At 40.1% G+C, this 24670-nt stretch overlaps 1 protein-coding gene and 1 long non-coding RNA gene across 2 annotated transcripts; one reads left to right on the top strand and one right to left on the bottom strand.

The window, feature by feature from the left end:
* Positions 1–260: 260 nt before the first annotated feature.
* gipc2 (GIPC PDZ domain containing family, member 2) lies at positions 261–22762 on the bottom strand. The gene is made up of 6 exons (XM_030401512.1): positions 22144–22762; positions 8695–8880; positions 6391–6571; positions 5756–5868; positions 3359–3440; positions 261–1679 (listed from the first exon to the last, which is right to left on the bottom strand). The coding sequence occupies exons 1-6, from the start codon at positions 22417–22419 to the stop codon at positions 1528–1530; spliced, it is 990 nt and encodes a 329-aa protein (XP_030257372.1). The 5' UTR covers positions 22420–22762; the 3' UTR covers positions 261–1527.
* Positions 22527–23763, top strand: LOC115571891 (uncharacterized). The gene is made up of 3 exons (XR_003982001.1): positions 22527–22668; positions 22761–22877; positions 23554–23763. It is a non-coding gene; the product is annotated as an uncharacterized LOC115571891 (long non-coding RNA).
* The last annotated feature ends 907 nt before the right edge of the window (positions 23764–24670 follow it).

Below are 24670 nucleotides of genomic sequence, written 5' to 3'. Positions count from 1 at the left end.
TTATATCTTACAAATATGCATGTTATCATCAAGCCAGTGTTTTATCTTTGTCAACACGATGTTGACTCAGCAACCTGTGCACCAAAATGTTCACAGACTTGAGAGGGTGTTCCTGTGAGATGTTTTCCGATTATTCCATCACATCGTGGATCATTGGGCCTATGAGTGAGTAGAAGTGGGGACTGTTCAGCCTTGGCGGAGGTATACGCTCTACCGAATACCAATGTAGTTGTGAGAGAGATGGATTCGTGACACAGCTGTAAACCGTACATCAAATTTTATTGTCTATCCAACAACAGTGATCCCTTATGGTTTGTCAAACAATATGCGACTGCTGCGAGCATCAGTGGGTGGAGTCACCATTTAAACTCAGTTTGACAGTGATTTAAATAGTGCCGTTACATTAATGTGTGTGCATTTATTCATTTAAGACACTGAATTGCAATTGATCCTATTCCAGACACAGTCTTACAAATGGCTTATTCAGGAAAGAAGCTTCTTTCATACCGAGCCACGTCTTAAAAATGTCTTACAGCATGTAATTTTTCATGATAAAATAAATTACAAGAAAAAAATAAGCGTGCATTTCTAAAAAAAAAAAAAAAAGCCTCATATCATGATATGCTAACCGCGCTAACAGACTACAACAACTTGACAAACATAAGGAATGTTGGTGGAACGAGTGTCACATGCTAAAGGCATTAAAAGATAAAACTCTGCATCACTCTGTCTTGGACAGATGGGTGAAAGGCTTAAGCACAAAGAAGAGTTTTGGAAAAAATCATGAGGTAAAACATTATGGATGTGAACGTGGCCAAAAGCTCCGACATCTTTCCACCGTGAAGTCATTTAAAAGATTTTAAAATACAGGAGGGAAAAACAAATGTAGCCCAAGAGGGAGAGAAATATTGCTATGATCTCTATAATTACACTAATTACACAATGCTGCTGCTGTAAAATCAGCAACACTTTCACATATAAAAAAAGCCTATAAAAAGCTGTGTGACACATTTGTATATTCAAAATGACACAGCGATAAAAGTGTGATTAAAACTCTGATTGAAAATTTAAGTTGTGCACATTCAGAACCAGTGTTGACTAGGTTTACTGCTCAGACAGAAGAGCGGCATCACGAGCTCTTAAGATGCAGCTATATCACGTGGTCGTTGCTCAAAGAGGGGGTACAAAAGGTTTACGCAACATCTGGAATTAATCCCCAGCTCTTCAGCAAGCAGGAGGCCTATCCAGTGTCAGAAACTACATTCCACATTTCATGGATATCTTTACAAGATTACACTGAAACGCTGACGTGCTTAATTCCATCTGTGAACCCGCTTTGCCGTCACTGTGAGAGGCTCCATCCATCCACCCCCGTTTGTGCTGGTGTGAAGTTTGTCCAGTTTGCTTCTGAGGATATGAAGAGGTGAGTGGAGGAAGTGTAAGTGTGTTTGTGTGTGTGTGTGTGTGCATGTGTGTGCATGTGTGTGCATATGTGTGTGTATGTGTTTGGGGGAGGCAGGAGCAAACTTAAAATCTTCCCTGCTTGGCGTCTCCGATGGCCCCCCAGACGTCAAAGACAAACTCGTCGGGGAAGGCGAAGTCTCCGAGGGTCTCGTCCAACGCCATGGCGAATTCATCTGGGTTCTTCTTGTCACGGCCGACCTCAACCATGGTAGCAGCTGGACGGAGAAAAGCAGAATACTTCAAGTTCAATTAAGAGCCAGGAAATCCTTTCACCCTCAGGAAAAGCACTTGACTTTATCAGTGAAGTATTCCCATCTGTGCCATCAGCACAAATAACATCCCCTGTACAAAGCTGTTATTTTTCTGATCTATTTGTATCTGTTTTCCAGCAGTGGGTTGAATCTCCAATGGTTACATCATGATTTCACAGATTTCTACTGTCTACCCTTGGCATTAAAAGGTTTGCCCACATCAAAACTAAGGATATGGCAAATAACCGATGTGAAGGCTCAGCTACAGCGAGCATTTCTGTTCTCACACTCAAAAACGGGACATTATGGTGCAGTGACAAACAAACAAAAAATCCCCTATATGCAGGTGCATATAGAGACTATGAAGCCTGTTATTTCTTACAGCTGTTAGAATAATGAACTTTAATATAACAATTTCGGCTGCCAGTGTCCATGGTTCTATTGTCATATTATGCTTGGCAACTATCATTGTCTCTGTCAAAGAAACTTTGCAAGCGGTCTCCTTCGCTACATTCATCCAGATATACCGTTACCGGTTGACGCAGGTGATGCGCCGCGCTAAACTCCGCTATGCCGTGCAGTGCCGTGCTGCGCTGCCTCTTAGCATACACTACAACGGAGGCAACGTTACCGGCAGGTTTGGAGAAGGTGCAACGAGAAACTTTGAGTTTACTTGATAATGTCAGCACAACGATTTTAACAAGCACCGGGTAGATGTCAACCATGAAGCAAGCAACGCTGATTACGGATTCAGGATTATCATTCGGGGTAGATGGATTTGTGCCGAGTTCACATTAGGGACTCCGACTTTAAGTGGCGTTCCGGTGTACTTTTTCTAGTAGGAAGTCAGAAAATTCCTTCTGTCTCGAACGCAGCATTACTATGCGCGAGGGCCACAGTGACGCACGAAAGCTGTCAATTACTGACACATTACCTCACAGAAGCACAGACATTTTGGATTGTTCTAGTATTTGTGTTATGTGATTTTACTGTATATGGTTGGTTGTTAATATTTGTGAAATTATTGTCCATAATTGTTTTAAAGATTATACTTTTATTGTGTTCAATAAAAGTGTATTTTCCTTAAACTTGAGACACCTCATATGTAAGCTAGACAGACATTTCCCCTGCTCATTACTGTGCACAAATGTACTGTTATGTACTTAAGCCTAAAGAGCCCCTCTGGTGCCGGCAGGCACATAGAAACCTCCTGGCAGAATGCACTTTGTGCTTTGCTTTTGAAAAACTGGTGCACCACCTTAAAGAGCCGTGCAGCAACAAGGTCAGGTTAGTGAAGTTACACATGCTGTCGGGATAGCAACTTCTTGCATTTGTGTTTGAGGGGCCACATTAGCCAAACAGAGACTGAGTAATTGTATGGAAGCATTTTGGATACACAAAAGAATGACCAGGGGGTTGTTCAAGAAGACAGACAGCAAAACTTGCTGATAAAAAGTCACTGGTGAAGGTCCAACACGTCATATTTACTTATTTTTTATTTTGTTCTGTATTAGATTACTGTTTTATCTCTGAAAGGCAGCAATTTTTGAAAACAAAAGCCAAATAAGAAGTGTTGTGGGGAAACAGTATTTCACAGTAAGAGTGCATAATGTACATCAGGGTTGGTGCGTGTTCACACTCACCGAGTTCAGTGTCTCTGATGCCCATGTAGCTTTCCAGGAGGTCGTCCACTTTCTTCACCGCCTTCTCCTCAAATTCTGTCGGCTAGAAAAACACAAGACAACTCCAATTCAATCGTTTGGTTTCTTAGTTTTACTGTATTTTTATTGCCGTTATGTTCTTGCACCACAGTAATAATATAATTCAGAGATCAATCTCACTCTTTATTATCCAGATTTGGGGGGCAAGCAGTGCGTGGGGATGAGGTGATAATGACAGGAGAAGTGTGCACCACTTTTATCAATCTTAATGAACCTTTAAGATTATATCAGGGGCAAATAAGAGATCTATAAACAGTCTTTGTAATAGTGTCAATGGTTCCATGTCCAATATATAATGATACGTAAAAGCACCTAAAAACAGAGTGCTACAAATTACAAAACTCACTGGTTGGATTGAATGACTGTTTTGAGTAACGGACCTGGTCCTTTGTATGTATTTTTTGAAGTATTTTATCATAAACTTTTACATCCATCTTCGATGCTCTGTCATCTTGCTTAATGTCCCGCCGACAGATTGCTTGCTTGTAACAAGTTATAGCCCATCAACGCTGAAGGCTACTGTGTATGACGTGCAAAAAAGGATTCGAGCTGCACTCACGCTTGATGTCTATAATGACAAGTACGCCTAGTTCCCGTTACACCATTGAAAATGCCCAAAGTCACAAATCAAAAACACAGCATCCATCTGCCTTGTCTGTCTTTTCAGTGCAACTGTGATGACATTCATAGAATTATTACATTAAAAAGCAACAGCTTCATGTAAGATTGTACTTCACACTATGATGGTTGAATTTTGACATCAGTCCTCGGTTCACACGCATTCTGAACGTACAGATCAACCACGTTCTGTTACGACTAGAGATGCACCGATCAGGATTTTTGGGGCCGATCACCGATCACCAAAAGCAGTATCTGCCGATCCCGATATTGCCGATCACCGATCACAGCGTCAAATCCATGAATTTTTCTATATTGTTGTCTTGTGTAACTTTCATATATTTAATTAATGATTCTTTTTACACAACATTGACATTGTATTATTAAGTATAAAAATTAGGAGATGAGAAAGTATCATGAATTGACCACCGTTTTATTGCAGGCTGAGGCAATGTGCAATATTTCACACTCTAGAGACTCTCTTAGAGACAACTTGGACTCAGCTTACATAGAGTAACTGTAGCTTACTAGTGGGAATGCATGCAGTCAGGGAGGGAATTTTGTCATTTTAGGGGCAAGTCCATTTGGCCTTCACTTTTTTTTCAGGGGCACCAAGGCCACATGACAGGGCACAAAGGCCACTGAGTAAAATGTGTTGATTTACCTTTCAGACTGATACCATAACATCCTAATTTATAATAAGACATGGATTGTGTATTAAAACATTTTTTAATACCAAAATCAAGTTAAAGTTACATTAGAAAGTAGTTTTTGTTAAGTAGGGTTAGAGTGAGGTGATTTTTGTGACACCACACTGAATATTAGTGTTATTGAATATTTATCCCAATAGAAATTCCCCCAAATTATGGCAAAGCACATTTTTTCCAAACAAAAAATTGTAGAATAACCAGCAGGAGACCACTGATGTGTGGAGTGATTTTGGTGACACTACACTCTGAATAAAAGTGAAGTTATTGAATTTTTTGTAGTTTCTCTTTTCGGTGTTGCACTTTGTAGACGGTCCCTGCGCCCTCGTCTCACAGCTGGCTGACCATACAGACCAGAGTTAATGTTCAGACGCTCGTTTTGATAAACATACGGTTGTAGCTCGTTGTCTGCCTTACTACGGTAGAAAAGAGCCGTCGTTTGTGTTTTAACAAGGTTTCACTTATGAGTTATTGATCCGGGAAGTTCGAATCTGTGAATATATTTCCAACTTTACCGGACTAAATCCTACCACATAAGTTAGTTACGTATCATCGTTACGCTGCGCCCGCTCGCTGTGCTGTAAGTTTCGTTCTTCTGTTTTGAGACGCTGCTGCTGTTTGAGAGGCTTTCACGTGAGATCATCGTGATGATGAGACTCCACCTGCGCGAACCGCGGACTCACTGAAGTTACTGTGAGTGACTACTGTGCACTCAGGTGGCTGTAATTAAAGGCAAGCTCGCTACGCTGACCGGGCCAGGGGCACAGAGGCCACTGTGGCGTGGGGCAACGGCGGCCATGAAATTCCCTCCCTGCATGCAGTTAATGCTCTGTCTTTATACTTAAACGTCATCTGATCGGCCTGATGTGATCTATTTTGAGAACTCCGATCAAAACCGATAGGGGCATTATCGGCCGATTGCGATCGGTTGCCGATCGATCGGTGCATCTCTAGTTACGACCCCTTCTTCCACCGATTCCCTTGAGAACCTCACCTCATCCTCCACAGTAGCTGGGCCCTTGGAGCGAAGTCTCAGAGTCCCCCTCCCTGTGCCGATCTTGTTGTCACTGGCAGGTTTGGCACCCCTCGACCTGGGCTCAAGCATTTCTATTAATCAGAACAGAACACAATATAACATAAAGTTAGGTTTATTATTATTTACAGCCACGTTGCTGAACAGACATCACAGTCTTTCCTGCATGATCGTTCGCTCCAGCTCTTTATCATTCAAGATTAGAATTACGTAGAGTTCCCAAGTGACACGCATTACTGTGTTTTTTTATCCATGTATCCCTTAACCTATCACATGTGAACATGACTCTTAGTATAACATTTTACTGAGAGAAAAGCAGTGATATTTCACCATACTGTTCAACAAAGGAGAAGACTTGACCTTTTCAGAGCATATTTCAAATGATCAGTGTTTTCTGTTTTTCTAATCATGCAAATGACCTCGTGCATCCTCGTGTCCTGCCCCCCATGCTGACAAACACTGCAGCACAAGATTCTACCCCGGTATGTCTACTGACTGAATGCTGAAGGTGAACGTGTTGTCCTTTTACCATCTGGGGCAGTTACGTAATACGTTGACGCGCCTACACTTTTTCTGCATCCTCTTTTTTTACTCACCGAAGGCCTTCATGGGCTCGACCAGTTTGAGGGTGAAGGACTTGTCTCTGGGCAGCTCCTTGAGCATGCGGGCGACCTCATAATGTCGCGTCCCGACGATGTTCCGTCCGTTTATGCCCTCTACGTGGTCGCCCACACAGATCACCTTCACCCCGTCGGCAACGCTGCCCTCTTTGATACGCTGCGGAGAAAGGATTGAAGAGAAGAAATGTAATTATAGAGAGAAAACAGCACGCAAGACAAAAATACAGATCAAAATAGGAGAGAAAACAAAACAAGAGTGTGCGTGACTGTTTGTGTGTGAACAAAATATCCAAGGCAATACTTAACGACTCTACTGTATTTGCTCTTTCATCATGTTATACCAGAACCACTTGCATGGCAGAGTACAAAAATAGTTATTAAATAAGCTCCAATGAAAGTTAAATAGCACTGTTTGTTTCCGTTCCAGACTTCAAACACTTTAAAAAAGGAAACAAACATTTGTGATGCAAATATATCCCCCGTACCAGATTAGGAGCGTCTGCACTGCACAGCTTTGAGAATTTATAAATATGATTAATACTTTCCTGAGCTTCTTCTCCACAGGAAGACAACGTGCTTTATAGGGAGGCCTTTCATTTCAATGTATTCATTTCTTTTAAGATAAAGTAGACCTGGTAAATGCTTTCTGATCTACATTTTACTCCTTAAACCTCGATAGGTGACTGCATGAGAAGGTGTAAAAACAGCTTAGAAAAGCTGCATCGGACGAGACTTTTCAGATTAAGATGATGGAAGACATAAAGCAGTTTAATCCTCCAGATATCAAAGGTTAAACGCAAATAAAACAGTGGAAGTTAGCCCAGCTTGTTTGATACTCTTTTCAGAAGAAGCAGCATCTTCAACAGTTCAAATACTACAACACCTATCCGAGCAGCGACCTGCGGCAGTGGTGTCTCATAAACACTGTCATCTAATCTGGATGCAGTGCTGTAGTGGCATCACATGATGGCACATGTGAGCACTTTGTTATGGTGGAGTAAAATGACTGATACCAAATAAGCTCATTACAGGAGTCCACTTCAACAGAAGGAACATACCAACACGAATTATGATTTCCACTCAGAAAGCAAGTTTGTGAAAGCCTTTGAATATGGCGTGAAAACAAGCTGAGCTGAAGTAAAACATCTGTTTACAAACTGTTGATTTGTACATGCTGACCAGAAGGTTTCTCTTCAGGTGTCTCAATTATTTAATTAATATTCGACTAAAAGGGACACTCTGTAACTTTTGAGCTTGTATTACTATCTTAATAATAGTGTAAATTTTCTGTTTGAATTTCCTATCCTATAACTATACAGTGCACCCTTAATAAACCTGCATTTATTTACAGCTTCATTTGTATGATATAGTTGGTATTATGAGGAAATTAAACTGAAAGGATTATATTAATATATGATTGGTTAAACAACAGAAGATCATCAAGCATTGCCAAGTTTAATAATCAGGTCATCTTCTATTTCAAGTTTCACACATACACATCAAACCCTTGTTAGTTTAATGAGTGGATTTTCATATGTTTTTTCTTTCTTTGTGGCTCATATCATCGTTTATCTTTTTCTTTTTTAACACTAGTCAGACAAAAATCAACCAACTCAAGACTTTTCGGGCCCAGATAAGTTATAATGACATAAAGCAAGAACCCATTTCATTGCATTGTTAAGATGTAAAATGGTACAAGGATCCCAAGTTCCCTTACTGTACTGATTTCCTACACAACCTGTCTTGCTCAGATTATGAAAAATAATAAAGAGGAATCCTACATGTTTAAAGGCCTTTCTGACCTGACAGTAAAAATTATACAGCATAAAGGGCATGCATGTAACTGGAAACAGAATATAAAACGAGGACATCTAGATAAAAGCCAATACAACAATAAAAAGGGCCAACTATGTGCAGCCCTGAACTAAATTATTGTTTGACGTTAACTGTTACAATAGATTCATGATAAAAACAGCTGTTTGTTGCATCTTCACATGCACCTGAATGTCTTGACCTGATTTTTTTTCCACACGACTTTAGCTGACAAAAGCAAAGCATTGTTGGAATCACTTTGAGGATTGCTTGAAGCAAATAAACTCAGTTTAAATCTTATAATAATCCTAATACTTAAAACGACTTAATTTCTCATATCGGAACAACACAAACGTTAATACATTAATTCCTTTGTTTACCTCACCTCATTTGTGCTTACACATTTTTTGTAACTTGACACCACTGTGACTAATGAAGTGAAATCAAGGCCGACCAGTTTCTACTTACCTTTATGAAGGCGTATCCCGCTCCGTTGTCAGTGATGGTGAGGCCAAGAGCGTCTTCAGATTTATAGACCTCCACCTCCTTCTTGATCCCTTTAATGTGGGCGAAGATGAAATCCTCGAGACCGATCTGGCCACCCAGCAGCTTGTCCATGTCGATCTTGTGAGTGTTGAGGGTGCAGAACAGGATCTGAAGACACACAGGCAGACATGTAGCAGGCTGGTATAATACACTAAAATGTGCACATATAAAGAAATACACAAGGGCAGGGCAATATATTGATGTTATATCGGTTTTGTGATATGAAGCAAAAGAACATCAGTTTGTATCGACAGGTGATCGGAGCAAAGGGGGAGCCAGCACGGGTGACGGGGCTCAGCTTGACTGGATTTGGCCGCCTGACATGAAAGGAACACTGGACATCAAACTGGGACTGAACACAGCCTCCAGGAAGAAACAATACGGAGGTGATTTACAGCTGCTCTGACCAAGATAAGGACTTTGGAGATGACATGACATGGAGAGCAGATGAAAACAATGTGTGGAGCCGGAAGATTTTCCACATCTTACGTTGTGATTTGAGAATGTATTTCAACCAAACTAGAGGTAAATGTGGAAAGACAAACCAAGACTGTGTTGGTGGAGTTTTTTTTTTAGTTTATGTCGAGTCTGAATGAACTTTGTTTTACAATTAGTTAAATAGGCAATTCATCTCATTTTAGGTGGGTAACTTGAAATTAGAAGGTGTATGGCTGTGTTTTTCTGTTTAGTTAGGAAAATGGAAGTGAGAGTATTAATTTGTTGACATTTTGTGAGTTTATTCTTTTCAATTATTATGAAACTACAGGGGCTATCACACTATTGCCTCTTGGCAGTACGCAGCGGTATTACTAAGCACGGCAGCAAGGGCTAGCTGGTTAGCATGCTTACTCCAGTAGACACCTCTACAACACAATACATAGACGTCTTTGACATAACGTCAATACCCGTTTCTTCACACTAAACAAAAATTCTGGCAACATATGAACATATCTTACAAATCCTTTACATCACCTTACACTGAGCTAGAACTAGTTTGACAATCTAAAAACTTCCTAATAGGAACTGAATAAAATAAAAAAAAACAGTGCTCAACATTTTTGAAAGAAAAAAAGAATGAAAGAGGCCCTGCTGTGAAGGAAAACCCCAGAAACGCCTGCGTCTTTGATACACAATCACAAAAAAGAAAATCAATTTTTAGACACAGTCTGAAAACTGAGCCAGACTCAAAAATAAATGTGTTTGATTGCAGATGACAGAGCGCTGCCTCAGTATGCTAAATACAGGAATCATCAGGGAGCTCCGTTTTTATCGCAGCAGCCAAGTAACGCAGTTATACCCTCTGCCACCCCATTCGTTTCATCAGTGTGTGATGTCAGAGCTGTGTTCTCAGTCCTGAGGCCGGGCCAGCCTGTGATGAAGCAAACGGGGAAAATGACCTTTCCTCCTGAGCCAGATCTGTTGAAATCTGGCTTCACACCTTGTGGCTGCCACGTCTTGGCAGGACGGAGGGAGAGGGGAAATGTGATCTCCAGGAACATGATACACAGTTGGCCTGATTTAACAGCACTTTAAACAGAGACTGGACAGTGAAACCTGCAGCAGGAGACCAGTGGATGTGAATCATTTATTCAACTCTAGACGGACATGTAGGCATTACTTTTAGATTTACTAAGATAAGTTATGTCCATATGAAATTTCTGCTCCATATTAGGTTGTTGGATCAGCTTCCTGGTGGGGCCTTTTCAGAAATACCCACAGGATTTAGCAGCTAACTTCCGTTAGCGAGGGATTGATTCATGCAGGTTCATCAGGAGGATGACCTTTGTGCACCAATCAGGCTCTGGCAGCGAGGCCTGCCTTGTTTGGGCCTTGTTTTTTTTTCTGTGTACCAACAGGCGCTGTTCACTCACACATAGGCAGACATGGCCTCATGCGTTGCCTTGGGTTACCAGACTATAAAAGAATGGGATTATAATAGAGGGAGGCCGCGAGAGGAGAAAAGAGGAGAAGAGGAGGCGATGACTGAGGCGAGGGAGGGGTGTACTGTAGCTGAAATTCATGGCTCTCTCTCGTTCCTTTTTTTTTTTCCATAACAGTCTCCCTCTCTTGCCTCCCCCCTTTAGGCCAGGGCATTACCCAAGAGTGAGTGGGAGGAACAGCAGCAGACGCCTACACCGGTTACCAAGGCTGCCGACTACATTAAGCACGTTCTCTGCGACAGGCAGCTCTCAGCACTCCTCTCCTCCTGCTGGGCTGACAGCCGCAGCGTGTTCACGCTGCCGGCCGGGTGCAGCTGGGATGCAGCGAGCAGTGTCACACACACACACCCACACACACACACGCACACACTGCAGTGACAGTGACTGCTTCTCCTTCTAAAAACCTGACTCACTAAAACAGACACTACACCTCCCACTGCCTGTGCCACACTGACCAAAACCTTGATAACCACATTGAAAAGGGCAAGTGAAAGGAGAGGCACTGCAATCTGTTCGGAGTGACCAAAAGAAAGAGCTATTCATGGGTCAGTGCCTTCAAAAATGAATAAAGAGACACAAGAGGAGAAAAAACGGACATAACAGACTTGAGTTTGGAGTTGAGCTCAACGATGCACAAAAAAGGTCATATTTCGATTATTTTGAGTACCAATTTCAGTGGGAATGATACATTTTTACTGAAAAAAAAAATGTGATGCGACATTTGTTGGAGTCTGTCACCAACAAACATGTTCCCCGATGTCTGGAGAACAAGTTCTGTAGGGCGTCTCTGCAGCACCAACAAAGCTAAATTAATAATGGTATGTTGCTACTCATTTTACCTTAATCAAAAAAATGTCAGCTCCTTGCAATTTCGATATATTGCACTTGGCCTTTTTCTGATTTTGATAATATTTTGATTAAATGTTCAGCCCCAGTTTTGAGCTGATAATCACTTAGTATTTTGTATAGATACAGTTTAGTTCTCCCATCCTCCTCCAGTTTTAGTTTTAAGACAAATAAAAATGCTGTTAGTTTGTTCTTTTTCAACAGAAAGTTATTATCAATATTTCCAGACAGAAGTGTTTGTGGTAGGGACCCATTCAGCCTGTAAAAAATAATAACAGCTCTTTTCTCATGATCTGAAGCCCAAGGAGGAGCTGAAGGAAACACATTGTTCTTGTCAGTGTTAATAAAAGACTTGTGATCCACTGAATATATCACATATTGGTTGAGTGTGCAGTCTCTGCCACAAACACTTGTGATTTGTTTTTGTTCTGATTACGTGTTCACCTCAAAGTTGCCAGCACCACCGTGCATGCTGGGCACAAAGCTTTCTTTTCTTTCTCCTCACAAATAATAACCGGCTCCTAATGGCTGATACAGATAAGATAACCAATGGGTTTCACATTTTTTTTTATTTAAAAAGCAGTTCAGAGCCTGTAGTTTATGCACACCTTTAGGTAAAAAAGGCTGAGATGTAGTGCGCAAATATGGATGATATAATATTCTATTGCTCTAATTAGGGCTGGGCGATATGGCCTTAAAATTAGACAGATTTCTAGGCTATGCATAATATACGCCGATATTTTGAAATCTGGCAGATCAAAAGCACGAAAAAGAAACGGCAAGGACTGGGTGACAAAATCAAAAAATCACAATCCTTTTGACCAAATTCCTCAATATCCATATTGTGACAGTGTGGTAGGGATTGCTTTTTACCTTCACAAAATATTAGCTCAAAGAGATTTATGATAATCATCAGTAATGTGATTTTAATGCCTAAGTGGGTTAAGTATTAGAAAAAGTCAAACAGTTTGTTAAGTTCAGGAAATGACATCCCCTTTACTGTAATGCAGCCTTTGAAACCAGGAAAAGACAACAGTAAGTTATGTCATATAATGATATCAAACATCTAAGACAATCTACAGTCTTATGTCACGATACGTAATATTGATAAATTAATAACTTTTACTAGTAATAGAGTATAATTAGATATTGGAGTATTTTTATTTATACCAAAGTAAAGGATTTGAACACTTCTTCCACTGCAGTCAGAGCAGCATATTGAAACATCAGGAGGCAGGTGACACTTAGCAGCTAGACCAACTAATTTTCTTGAGGAAAACCCTCATATGAATTTGTTGCTAAAACGATAAGTTGATTAATTGATGTATTTAATAGATCGAGACAATTAATCATCTTTTTTTTCCATCTTAGACTGTTGGTCAGACAGAAGTCATAAGTCAAGAATAAGATAGTTGACAATGTTACCTTGGGCTCTGGATAATTGTAAAGGGCATTGTTTTTGCAATTTTATGACATTTTATAAACCAGGTGACTGAATGGTTGTAAGTGCTCAAATGAGAACTCTATTATTATATATAACATTTTATTGCACTTTTGTTCTCTAAGCCTGTATTAAAAGTTCCTCATCTATAATAATATACTGCCATTTCACAAAATGAGAGGCTTTGTAAGGCAGACATGGTACAATATTATAACAGTACAAGAACTGATAGTGAATCTCTGAAATCTCCGCCTACATGTATTCTCTCGAGATCACTCCTCCTGCCTGTGTTTGAGGAAAGTAAAGGCAAGACAAATACGGACTTTAATTGGATATCCCTCTGACTGATGCCCTCCATTAAAACAGTGTTGACTAAAAGCTTGGGAAACCTGTTACGTTGGCAAGTGAACCACTGTCCATAAACAATCTATTTTAACAAAGGAAGGAAAGTTAGAAAGATTAAACAGAGAATTATCATACTGTGGGGGATTACTCAGGTGTAACAGAAGAATAATGTTTTTTTTTCTCATTTCCTGTCTTCATCTACTGTTAACTCTGTGTCAGATGTTTTTATTAGTTAACAGGGAGTGCTGATGTAAGCTGTGTGTGTTGTGGCGTGGCTCCGTTCTCAACAGGATATCACATTCATCAGCATTTCAGCTTATGCAATCATTAACCTGACTGCGGATGTGAGAATGACGACAGAGAGGTGTTTCATAAAGGTGGCTCAGTTAGAACTAGTTATCATTTTCAATTGTGATGTCTTCAAACTGCTCCCTTGGTTAAAAAACACAAAAACTCTTCATTTACCATTATAAATGACAAACAAAAGCAGCAAATCTCTATATTAAAGAATCTGGAACAAGCACATGTTGGACGTGTTGCTTCTTGATAAATAATTTAAACAAATAATTGTTTATCAAATTAGTTGCAGATTAATGTTCTTTTGATAGACTGATCAATTAATCAATGTATCACTGCTGCTCTAAAGCAGAGCATATCATGAAAACTTGTCTTGAATGAGCCTGACAGTCAACTGAGATTAATGTGTTTCATTAAGAGTGAATGTGATCCTGTTTTTCATGACCTTGGACATTAACACTAATTACATCAATTCTCACAGTGAAGAAAACCTGATATGTAAAAACAAAACTGTGATGTTCACATCCACTGAGCAGCACATAACGAATGTATAACATGAAGAGTTGTATATCACAGCAAATACTTACAAAACCACTGCAACAATGAAAACAAAAGAATATTTTTAAGAGTGCTCACTTTGAAAAAGTGACAAAACTAAAGTCATAATTCTAATGGTTCACTCGTGCATGTGACATAAATGCCTCCATATGACGAGCAAAACCTTCAGAGTTTTTAATGGACAGATCTGTGGGTGTCTATTTCTTTCATTTTATCCAAGTGACATATAAAAATGAAGAATGTGTGATGACATTCTGCTCACTATGAGGCTCCTGTTATATACCTGGCATCAACAAGCGTCTCAACATGCATCTCGAGTGACCACATTGCGATCAGACCTCACTTCCCTGCTCTATATACAAATCAACACTTACACCAACAACAACAAATGCACACAATGTTTTCTTCAGTAAAGAAAGAACGTAACGTATGACTTTTGCTGAATGAACAAGAAGGCCGAAGTAATTGCAGTTGTGTAGTGTAGTTATAGTTTTACAATGTTTATTATGTTTCTCCCCAATACTCAACTCACAAAATTCATGTATCACGTTAAATGCTGACGTTGACAGTTGGCATTATTGCAGTTGTAACAGACGGTGTGTTCATAAACACCTGGTAGGTAAGAGAGCCAAAACATGTAGTTTGCATGACAGTACACCAAATGTAAATCACACTGTAGAATCCATTCTGCTTGTTGTTTGACAGAAGATGCCACAGTAGGTTGTCCGTCAACGTGGCCCAAGACCAACGTCGGCATCTTGACACCTTAACCTCTACTTTCTGCACTGATGCACTGATTCATAGCAGCTATACAACAGGCTCAAAAATGTTCATTACCTTATTTGAATTGCAGCTAATTTACCAAGCATACAGGCTGAACAACATAGATAGATTTTATAATTACTGGCTCATGTGAAGAACAGTGAAGAGAAACTCGGGAGGAAACTCTGCCATATGATAGTAACACTGATTCAGCCGGAGGTGAAGCTAAACCTGAAAACTAACCTGACCAGGACTAGGCTAGTCTGACAGGATAAATTTCAGGTCAGACTTACATGAACAGATATTTATGATAATGATGATGAATTACTGAAGTCAGTCAGATAATTGTTGATAGAGATAAACTGATAAAATAATGCCATTTTAAGACCATTTCAAACTATTAAGTGGTAGGACAGGGCTGTTGGACAACCAGAGGTGAAACCCTCCTCTGATACATCATCACACCAATGACAGACAAGTGATAACGAATATCAGTTTTCTCTTTTTATCCATGCTTGCCTTGTCTCCATTTGTCTCCACATCGATCCTCAGATGGAACGATGGAAACCTGAACTCGCCTCTGAAAACCTGCCGTTGTTGTTCAGCTGGCGTCAGTGCCGGGACAACGCACTCCTCTGCATTGCTGCCGGTAAACAACCTCTTAAATCACTATAAAACCAGATCCGGTCCAGTCAGTGGCGAGTACACGCACACACACCTGGGGTCTGTTTCTGCTGCTTCACACTATCCTCATTAGTGTGTGTGCACACAGTCACGCATGGAGAGCTCATGCTCATTTGCTTGTCACATGTGTAATGAGTCACAATTACCAGTAAACCCATTCTCATTGGAATCATGTTGCAGGATAATCTTAGAACATGTTATTAGGCACTAAAACAAAGTACTGGGATTCTTTATCATGCAATGGAGTAATGATGGGTTTAACTGGTCAAAAAGACATTTAAAAAAGAAAATCAAAGATTCAAAATATTTAGAAAGCTTTCCTTTCTAATATAATAAAATCCACCCACACTAATCATTTACGCCAATTAGCATACCATTGGTTTGCATGTCATGTCATGTCATGGTCTGTAACCGCTTTGTTCCTTTTTTAAAGGGGTCGCGGAGCCAATCCCAGCTGTCTCCGGGCGAAGGCAGGGTACACCCTGGACAAGTCGCCAGCTCATCACAGGGCCCTCAGGAGCAATTTGGGGTTCAGTATCTTGCCCAAGGACACTTCAACATGCAGCTCAGCCCAGGGAGCCAGGATTTGAACCAGCGACCTTCCGATCACTATCAGACCTGCTCTACCCGCTGAGCTACAAAAAGTCAAACGACTTGTATTTCAATTAACATTTTCTCATACCAGTATTTCATATTTTATTTTTGATACATGATATATTTGATGAGCAATTCTGAGATTCTGTACTTTCTGATGTATTTTATCTTTGTCAGTTAATACATTTTTAAATTGTTAAATTCTTACATGCGGAATCATTAAAGACTAATCATTAACACCTCTAAGCGCCAGCCCAGAAATGACATGCCTTTAAGTGTTTGCTGAACTGGCTTCAGCGTTGTTTCAGAGCTGAGATGGATTTGTGGCTCTTGTTGAGAAATGCCCTCACTTCCCATTCTCTTCATACCAACAAATTAAAAGATAAATCAGCAATCCACTAACTGAGACAAACTTTTTAATCTCAAGTATGTCACATTTACAACTAGGTCACCTTAACTGTAATTTACCCAGACGCTCCCTTGGTTTTTACCCCATTGAGGAAACGTTTGCGGGAGCTAATACAAACAACTCAACTCAAGCTCCATCAAATGAGATTGTTTCACCTAATCCCCCCCCCCAGGTTCAGAAATGTCTGGCTGCAAACATGGAAGCAAAACTACCTGCAAAACATAATCAAGATATGTGGCTCTGTCACATGATGACCGCAGCCCAGAAATTCAAACTGTAGGCAAATGGCCGTGTGCTTTCGAGCAAGGATCACGTTCACTACAGCAGGTGGACGAGAAGCAAAGTCAGGGAGCCACACCTCAAACTCTACAGCTGCAGGGCCAATAACAAGACTTTGACCTGAGCTGAGAGCGCACATAAAAGGCTGCAACATTACATCCACTGCAGTAACTCACACAGTGGTCTGAATTTACATATCATATGTGCTTCTACTGGATTGTATTTGCTGTTATTATGACTGACACTGAGCTGTACTGTAACATACGGACGTGTGTTGACAACCACGGATGACACAAATTGCTTTAATGCAATGAGATGTCAGTTTGGACAGAGATTAGAAGTAAACAGGAGCAGGGAGGACAATCCCATCGTTCCTTACATAATTCATATCATGCTCGGCCAAGCAGTCGGCGTCACAGAGCCACTGGTTCACAAACAACCACAGCTATGGTTTCTGGGTGGATACATGTGCAACTATTCTGTCCTCGCAATTTACGTTACTGTTAAATTAAAGAAGTAGAAGTGTGAACAGGAACAGAATGGTTGACATCTTGAATATTAAGAGAATATATTTGCTCTTCTCAGTTGTGTCAATTATCACGATCGGGACTGTAATCATCTTCAAATGTCTTGTTTTGACCACAACCCAAATATTAAGTTTTCTGTTGTAGAGGAGTTAAGAAACCAGAATATATTCACATTTAGGAGGCTGGAACCAAAGAATTTAGGCTGATAACTTGTTAAATCAATTAATCATTTCAGCTCTAATTACAGTGTGTGGGTGGGCAGGCACTCTGAATGCTCAAAAGCAACGAAAAGGTGGTCGGTTTATTTAAATTTATTTGTGCCTTTGTTTTCATTGTGTTTTAAATGATCCATAACATGTTCTCAATGTCTTACTTTAAGCATTTTGAATCGCCTTGTGTCTGAACTGTGGTATACTGTGTAAACTTGCCATTTTCATAATGTGTCCCCTTTAAATTCACAATGAGCATAAACTGCAAAATCTGTCTGTAACTGAATCATTAATTTACACTGATAAAATGTGTAAAAACAACTCAGTGATGACTTACTTACATTGCTATTAAAAATCAAACAGCTTTGGGTTTAAATTGAGAGCTGAGTTTGAGCCACCTTTGACTGAATCCTCTGTGGGACGTGCCAAACTAAAAGCATCTGTCAAGTGTCTTGAAATGGAACTTTTCTCCGGTTTAAATTTTATCTACTTTCATTTACAGCAATGTGTGAGCTGAATTAACATGTAGATCAGTATTTACAGCTTAGTTACCTACAGCACTATTTTCATAAAGGTGCACGTCTATACAAAAGCTAAAACAGATGATGCATTCAACAAAATGTCTGACGCTCAGCTGGAAATGTTCTTTTCAGCACATTTTTGAGAACAGACTGCGTTTGACAGTCGTGTAATGAATAACACATCAGGCACTCGACCCTCCACACGCTCTTCACCAAACACTCAAAGGAAAGGCAGAGTACCAACCTTCAATACAGACTGAAATGTGCCTGTAGCCTTGAGTATCAAAACGATAAATGGGATTTGGCACCATATGCTTGTATTCTTACTTGTGTTCATTTGTTCAGTTATAATCGGCCATTCTATTAGATAGCAAATTGCATTTAGATAGAGTTCTTGTTCAGTTTCTTGTGTTTATGACATTTAACACAGATGTAATGAAAAGGGTGGGATGTCTTGCAAGTAATAGCAGATCTTTTAAATATATTTCTCAAAGTAAAAGGCGGTTACGTTATTGTTCTGGTTCAGGTTACAAAACTTTGGTATCTCAGATATCATAGTCATAGTTACTGTCTTTAAATTGATTATTTTGTCCAAAACCCAAAGAAAATTAATTTCCAGTGACAGAAAAACTTGGAAACACTGAAACCTGAGAATAAATGGCAGTTTAGCTTTAAGAATTCTGGTTTAGCAAGTGCAATCACCTAAACCTAGAGAAGTCTAAGACAACAGCCCTGCAGTAAATCCTACATTTATAATGGTCAGTTGTTGTTCCAACTGTTTCAGCGACATGTTATTTCAACTTTATGGTCATTTGGAGGCTTTAATTTCTGCTTTTGACCTGTATTGAGTCACATTTAGTCTACCCTAACTGAAATACATTGAGTGGACAAAATACTCCAGGATGGGAAAAAAATACACAGCGAAACTAAGATATCATATTGACACCAGTAACCAGTACCAACCCAATTAAGACATAGAAGTAACAAGCCTTTCACTGACAGTGCTGCTGTCTTTTTGTGAGACACAGGTCACGTCGTGTCAGCATGGGCACGACAGTCGTATGGGCAGCAGAGTGAAGTCTGGTGGGTTTTTATGGAGGGAGGAGGCCCAGGGCAGAGCTGCTCCGCTGGGTCCTCTGGGACGCCCCTGGCTGTGGCCGGGACAACTTATCTAGTTTGATTTTAGGCTTTGCCCACTGAGCCGGACGTGAGGGACTTCCTGTGATAAAAGCTGTGGAGACCCACGACTGACAATATCACATCAAACTCTGTCTGTCTGTCTGTCTGTTTGTCTTTGCGACAAATTTCTGAATAGGTCAGTGTCCTCAATGGCACACACACTTTCTGGATCTCCACCAAATAATGCTATTGTGTTAACTGCCAACTGTTATGGCAATTGCTTTAACATTTTCAGTAATTTCTCAAGCAAACAAGTCTGACGCTTGCTTATAGGCAAGTGTTTCTTTGCTTTTGTTTGTCATTTATGATAGTAAATGTGTTTTGGACTGTTGGTTGGACAAAATAAGCTATTTGAAGGCACCACTTCAGCTTTTGTGAAACTGTGATGTGTAGGGCTGCAGGATATGTAAAAAAAAAAAAAAAAAAAAAATCATACAGGGATTATTTTGCCAGATATTATGATTCATGATCATGATGTTGTGACATTTGTTGGGTTCTTTAGCAAACAAACATGTTTTATCTATTCATATGTAGAAAGCAAGATTTGTAGCCCAGGGCATCTCTGCAGCACTGCAATACTTTATTATAATGCTGTTTTCTAGCATATTTATCCAAAAAAGGTGCTTCTTCTTCTGGTTTGGTTATTGTATTTAGTCATCGATTAACTGTACATCCCTTGTGATGAGCTTTTTTCACAATAGTCTGACATTTTACATCCTGGATGATTAATCGATTCAGTAATAAAAAACAATCATTAGGTGAACCCTGTATGTGTGTGTTGACATCTGGATCATTATTCTTATTTTGCTACCTGCTTGGCAGGCTCTGAAGCATCATTTCAGCGGGACATTTTTCTTCTCATGATGTGGCAACAACAAAAATAAACACCAATGTGATCCCTCGAGTACTGATCCTCTTTTTTGTCCCTTCACTGAGGAGTCAGAGGTCAGCTATCGAACAGTTCTACTAGAGCTGGTACAAGATCAATGCTCAAAGATGCTTGTGCAGGGTAGTGGTGGCAGATATGAGGGTTTGAATCCAGTTTACCAACACAACCTGATTAAAATCAGCTAAAACCCCAAATCTCTTGAGCTTCTCTGTAGTAAATGTCATTAGGAAAATAATATGCTGTAAGGCAGTTTCTGTACTAAAACAAGTCTAGACAGAGTCTGAGCAGTCCTAATTAGTGTTATTGATGGACGTGATGAAACAAATACCCATAGAAAAATGGGTGGGTGAGAGTTTGAGGCTCTAGTTTCACTGATCACATGGACATCAATACATGAAGCTGTGCATGCGAGTTTCACTGTGTTACCACTGAGACAAATTCCTTTTCAATAATTGCTCTTGTTGAATGAAGTGACTGTATCTCTGAGCTTTAAAGTGGAAGGAAGTTCACGTCTTGCATCTCTTACACCACATGAAGTTGATAACAGGCTGCCCCGCCGGCCTATCTAGTCATATCAAGGCTGACAAAAGCCAAAACATGCCACTCACGCTTTCCTTTGAAAAGAAGAGCTTAAGTAGTCTGGGCTTACGAGGTCACAGAACCTGCTTTTGTTTACAGGGCGTCCTCGTAAACATGCAGCTTTTTGTGCTTGCTTGTTCGTAAATGTACTGCTTTACAAGCATGAAAAACCATCTCAAATCAGAGGTCGCATGAATTTGTCAGGTGTGCAGTGACAGCATAATGAAGATAAGACACAGATTTCTCTCAGTCCAGCGGGGTTGAAGGTGTGCTGACTCGTACAGCGTTGGCAGGGCGTGTCATTACAAACACCAAATAGTTTTGATCAAAGACAATCAAAGCTGACTTTCAGTGGCTGTGACAGAACTAATCTAAAACGTTTAACTGAACTTTTACTGCTGCTGTTGATCTTGCAGTGTTGGAAGTATCAAAGATTCTTCTTTAATTATTTTATATTCAATCAAGTTTAGTCCATGAGTTCCTAATTTAGGGGTCATGCTTCCTCCTAAGGGTCACAACATGAATCTGAGGGGTCGTGAGATTATTAATAGGGTAGAAAAGACAAAACCAGGTTGAAAAAAGTAATACTCAAGTACAATGGCTAAAAAGTGTACAGCAGAGCACTTGACTACAAGTCATTATTTATTTTACTACACTTTGGTAACATATTTTTTGGAAATACTTGAAAACTTTTTAGTTAATTCAAGCTTTAACACTAAATTACTTTGATGACTTTTCCTCTCTATTAACAACAGGTGAGGTCGTACCTCAGGTGGTAAGACTGCTTTGTACAGTCAGGTATTTTTACCGTGCCCCCTCCTCGGGGTCACAACAGAAATCTGATGTGTCGTGAGATTATTACTAGGGTAGAAAAGAAGAAAATCAAGTTACAAAAAGGAAGATTTCTGTAAATCATTTAATCTGAACTGTTATGAAACAATTTAAAAGGGCGTAAAGGACTATTTCTCTATTTAGTGAAATTGCTGACAACTCACAATCACCTGAAATGAGATAAGGAAGCCAGACTAGACTGTTTCACAGTGGGTTGTATTTCATGGGGTTGTTATAATAGCATCATTTTAAACTGAATAGAAACTAGTTGGGTAAATGTAATGGTGGCATAAAACTAAAATACTCAAGTACAAGTACCTTAAAATTGTACATAAGGTAGAAGTAAAAGTCTAGAAACAAACAGTCAGTGGGATATCAGTGGGAATACTTCACAACTTTCAGTAAAATCGAGCTTTAACACAACACTGAATCCCTTCCATGATTTTTTCCCCCCGTGCTTTAACACCAGGTGTGATCTTACCTCAGGTGGACTAATATTAAACGCCTCTGCTATTTTCGCGTACAACTCCTTCACGTTGGTAAATCCCTCGATCCTGCCGGTGGGGCTTCCGTGAGCCAGCTGCGTGTGGAAGACCAGTTTGGGCCGCAGGTTGGCAGGTGGAGGCGGCAGCCCCGCTCCGTTCACGGCGGATTTACTCAAGCTCCCGGCACCTGCGTGTCCGCCGCTGACCTCCTCGTTGTCCACCAAGTGCTCCTTCGTCGATTTGTTTTTCTTTCTCCATGGTCCCAGTGGCATTTTCTGTGGTTTCGGTTCGCTTCTCGACGTGGAAAGTAAAAAGTCCGAGCCGCTGCTATAACATTGAAGTAGCTAACCTGTTGCGTTCCAAGCCCAACCGTCGTGTTGTCCTTATTTACTTCCTACTTTCCTCAAAATTCTTCCTTCCTTCCTTTCTTCACCTGGCCGCAGCTCGGATTTGACTTTTTTCTTCGACAGCGAAGTCGGCCCTTCGCTCGCCTGCGAATTAATGTTGTGAATATTCAACAGGTAGGTGGTGGTGAGAAGGGGATAAACTGTGACACAACCTGCTGGCTGCTGGTCCTCCTCGGCTAACAATAGCCGCTCTGTTTGTCTCTCAGCGTGTCGTGGGACGCAGGCGCAGTGGGACGGGCCCGGGCTCAGCACGGCAGGAGGTTCAGTCCCGGAGCACCTGTGCACCCTCACAGGGGGACCATCACTTTAAAACAATTATTCAGGTATTTTTAAATACCTGCCGTGAGACAGTATCGGTCAAAGTGGCCGAAGAGTAAACCTAGACACAGAAAAACTGGTTTCTTGGTCAGGACTTTGGCCAAGGCGAATAACATCGACAGGTGCAGCTGGATATTTGAGGCCCCAGGGTAGACTACTGAGCTATTCCTAAAGAAAAGTACATACAAGTCATACTGAGTAAAAGTATAGATATCATGTTAAAATATAAGAAAGTCACCCAGAGTTTATTTTATATCTGATTGACGCTAAACTAATACAGTTTTTGTCATATGAAAAGTAACAATCAAATTAATGTAGTGAATAAAAGTACAATTTTGAGGTACTTGTACTGACTTTTAGCCTACCAGTTACTTTACTTTACTTTCTGTTATGAAAAACACTGTTTCTATTAATCCCAGAAATTTTGAATATCAGATGAGATAATCAATTGATCGATAGTAAACAATTTATACAGACATGTAAATATGCATAATTTACTATTGCTTTTAACACTGGCATACTTTATACATAAGTGCAATTAATCTAAGTATAAGAAGTTTGGTTAAGTAACATAAAATGGAAGTACAAGTACCTCAGAATGACATAATTGCACTACTTGAGTAAATGTACTCTATTATTTGTTTTTTCCTCTCATAAAAAACAGTTTCTCTTCTGTTTCAGATATCACACTTGAATCCAACACAGATTCACATTAGGCTGGCACACTCACACAATGAGGAGGAACAGGTGTGTTTGCTTTCCGCCCTCCCCGGATAATAGTGACTCATCACTTGCTCAAATCTCTTTTGCACTTGTGATTTATACACATCTTCACTGGCAAAGGGAACAATTTGTGGAGCCTGAGGTCAACATCTTTCTTTGTTTTTGTGCAGGCAGACAGATAGATAGATAGATAGATAGATAGATAGATAGATAGATAGATAGATAGATAGATAGATAGATGTCATAAAGATATAGTGCAGCTATGCAACAACAGCTTATATTTGGCTATAATAGAGCCCAAACACGAATCACTGCTGTCTTAAATCTTGCTCTCAACTCAAAAACTAATGGGTGCAAATGTCAGCAGCTCAAGTGGCCCTCTCAGTCTAACATGGACCCCGCCTCTGTGGGCCCCTGAGCCTGGATGAGTGATGTGGCGTCCCCTTGTGGGAAAACGTAAAGGCCTCTGTGTTGGCAGCTGACAGCCAGCAGCTGAGACCAGGCAGCTATATTTACACGTAGTCATAGTTTTGCCATTAGTAAGCATTTAGTTCAGTCAAGGTGTTTTTAATCTTTGCATGTCAAGTTTTACAGCAACAATTATTCAAATATTCACATTTGGCTATAAAATATAAAAACTGAGATACAGTTATTATCTACTCAGCTCCATGCTGATGCAAAGTCAGCTTAAGTTTTAGTTCACAACATTATTAGCTTCACAGCAAAACAGCATTGCAGCATCTTCCTAAATTACAAAAGTAGATGGGGACTTATTTTAGAGTATAAAAAACTGACAAAAAACTAAACTGAAAATCAAAAATAAAATGCAATGTAAGTCTAAGAAACCCACAATGATCGGAAAAGACTTTATTTACACTCTCGATGTGCGTTCAATCTCATCCATCCACCTTATGTTTTTTTGTTGTTGCTGTATTTAGTAGAATGCTGCTACAGTTTTGCTGTGAGGCTCCAAAATATTTTGTCAACTAAAAACTTTCCATCAGGATTAAGATTAATTTTCCTATTTGAGTGAACTGCTCCTTTAATACGCTGATTATCTAATGGAGGAGGGTGC

Source organism: Sparus aurata, chromosome 21 (genome assembly GCF_900880675.1).
Source record: "Sparus aurata chromosome 21, fSpaAur1.1, whole genome shotgun sequence".
Classification (NCBI taxonomy): Eukaryota; Metazoa; Chordata; class Actinopteri; order Spariformes; family Sparidae; genus Sparus; species Sparus aurata.
The sequence above is the reverse complement of the archived record's forward strand: the minus strand, read 5'-3'. Positions and strand labels throughout refer to the sequence as shown.

Coding starts and splice junctions, on each gene's coding strand:
- gipc2 (XM_030401512.1), bottom strand. CDS start 22,419: ATGCCACTGGGACCATGGAGAAAGAAAAACAAATCGACGAAGGAGCAC. Junction 8,881..22,143: donor TTAATATTAGTCCACCTGAG/GTAAGATCACAC, acceptor GTGTGTCTTCAG/ATCCTGTTCTGCACCCTCAA. Junction 6,572..8,694: donor CGGGATACGCCTTCATAAAG/GTAAGTAGAAAC, acceptor CTTTCTCCGCAG/CGTATCAAAGAGGGCAGCGT.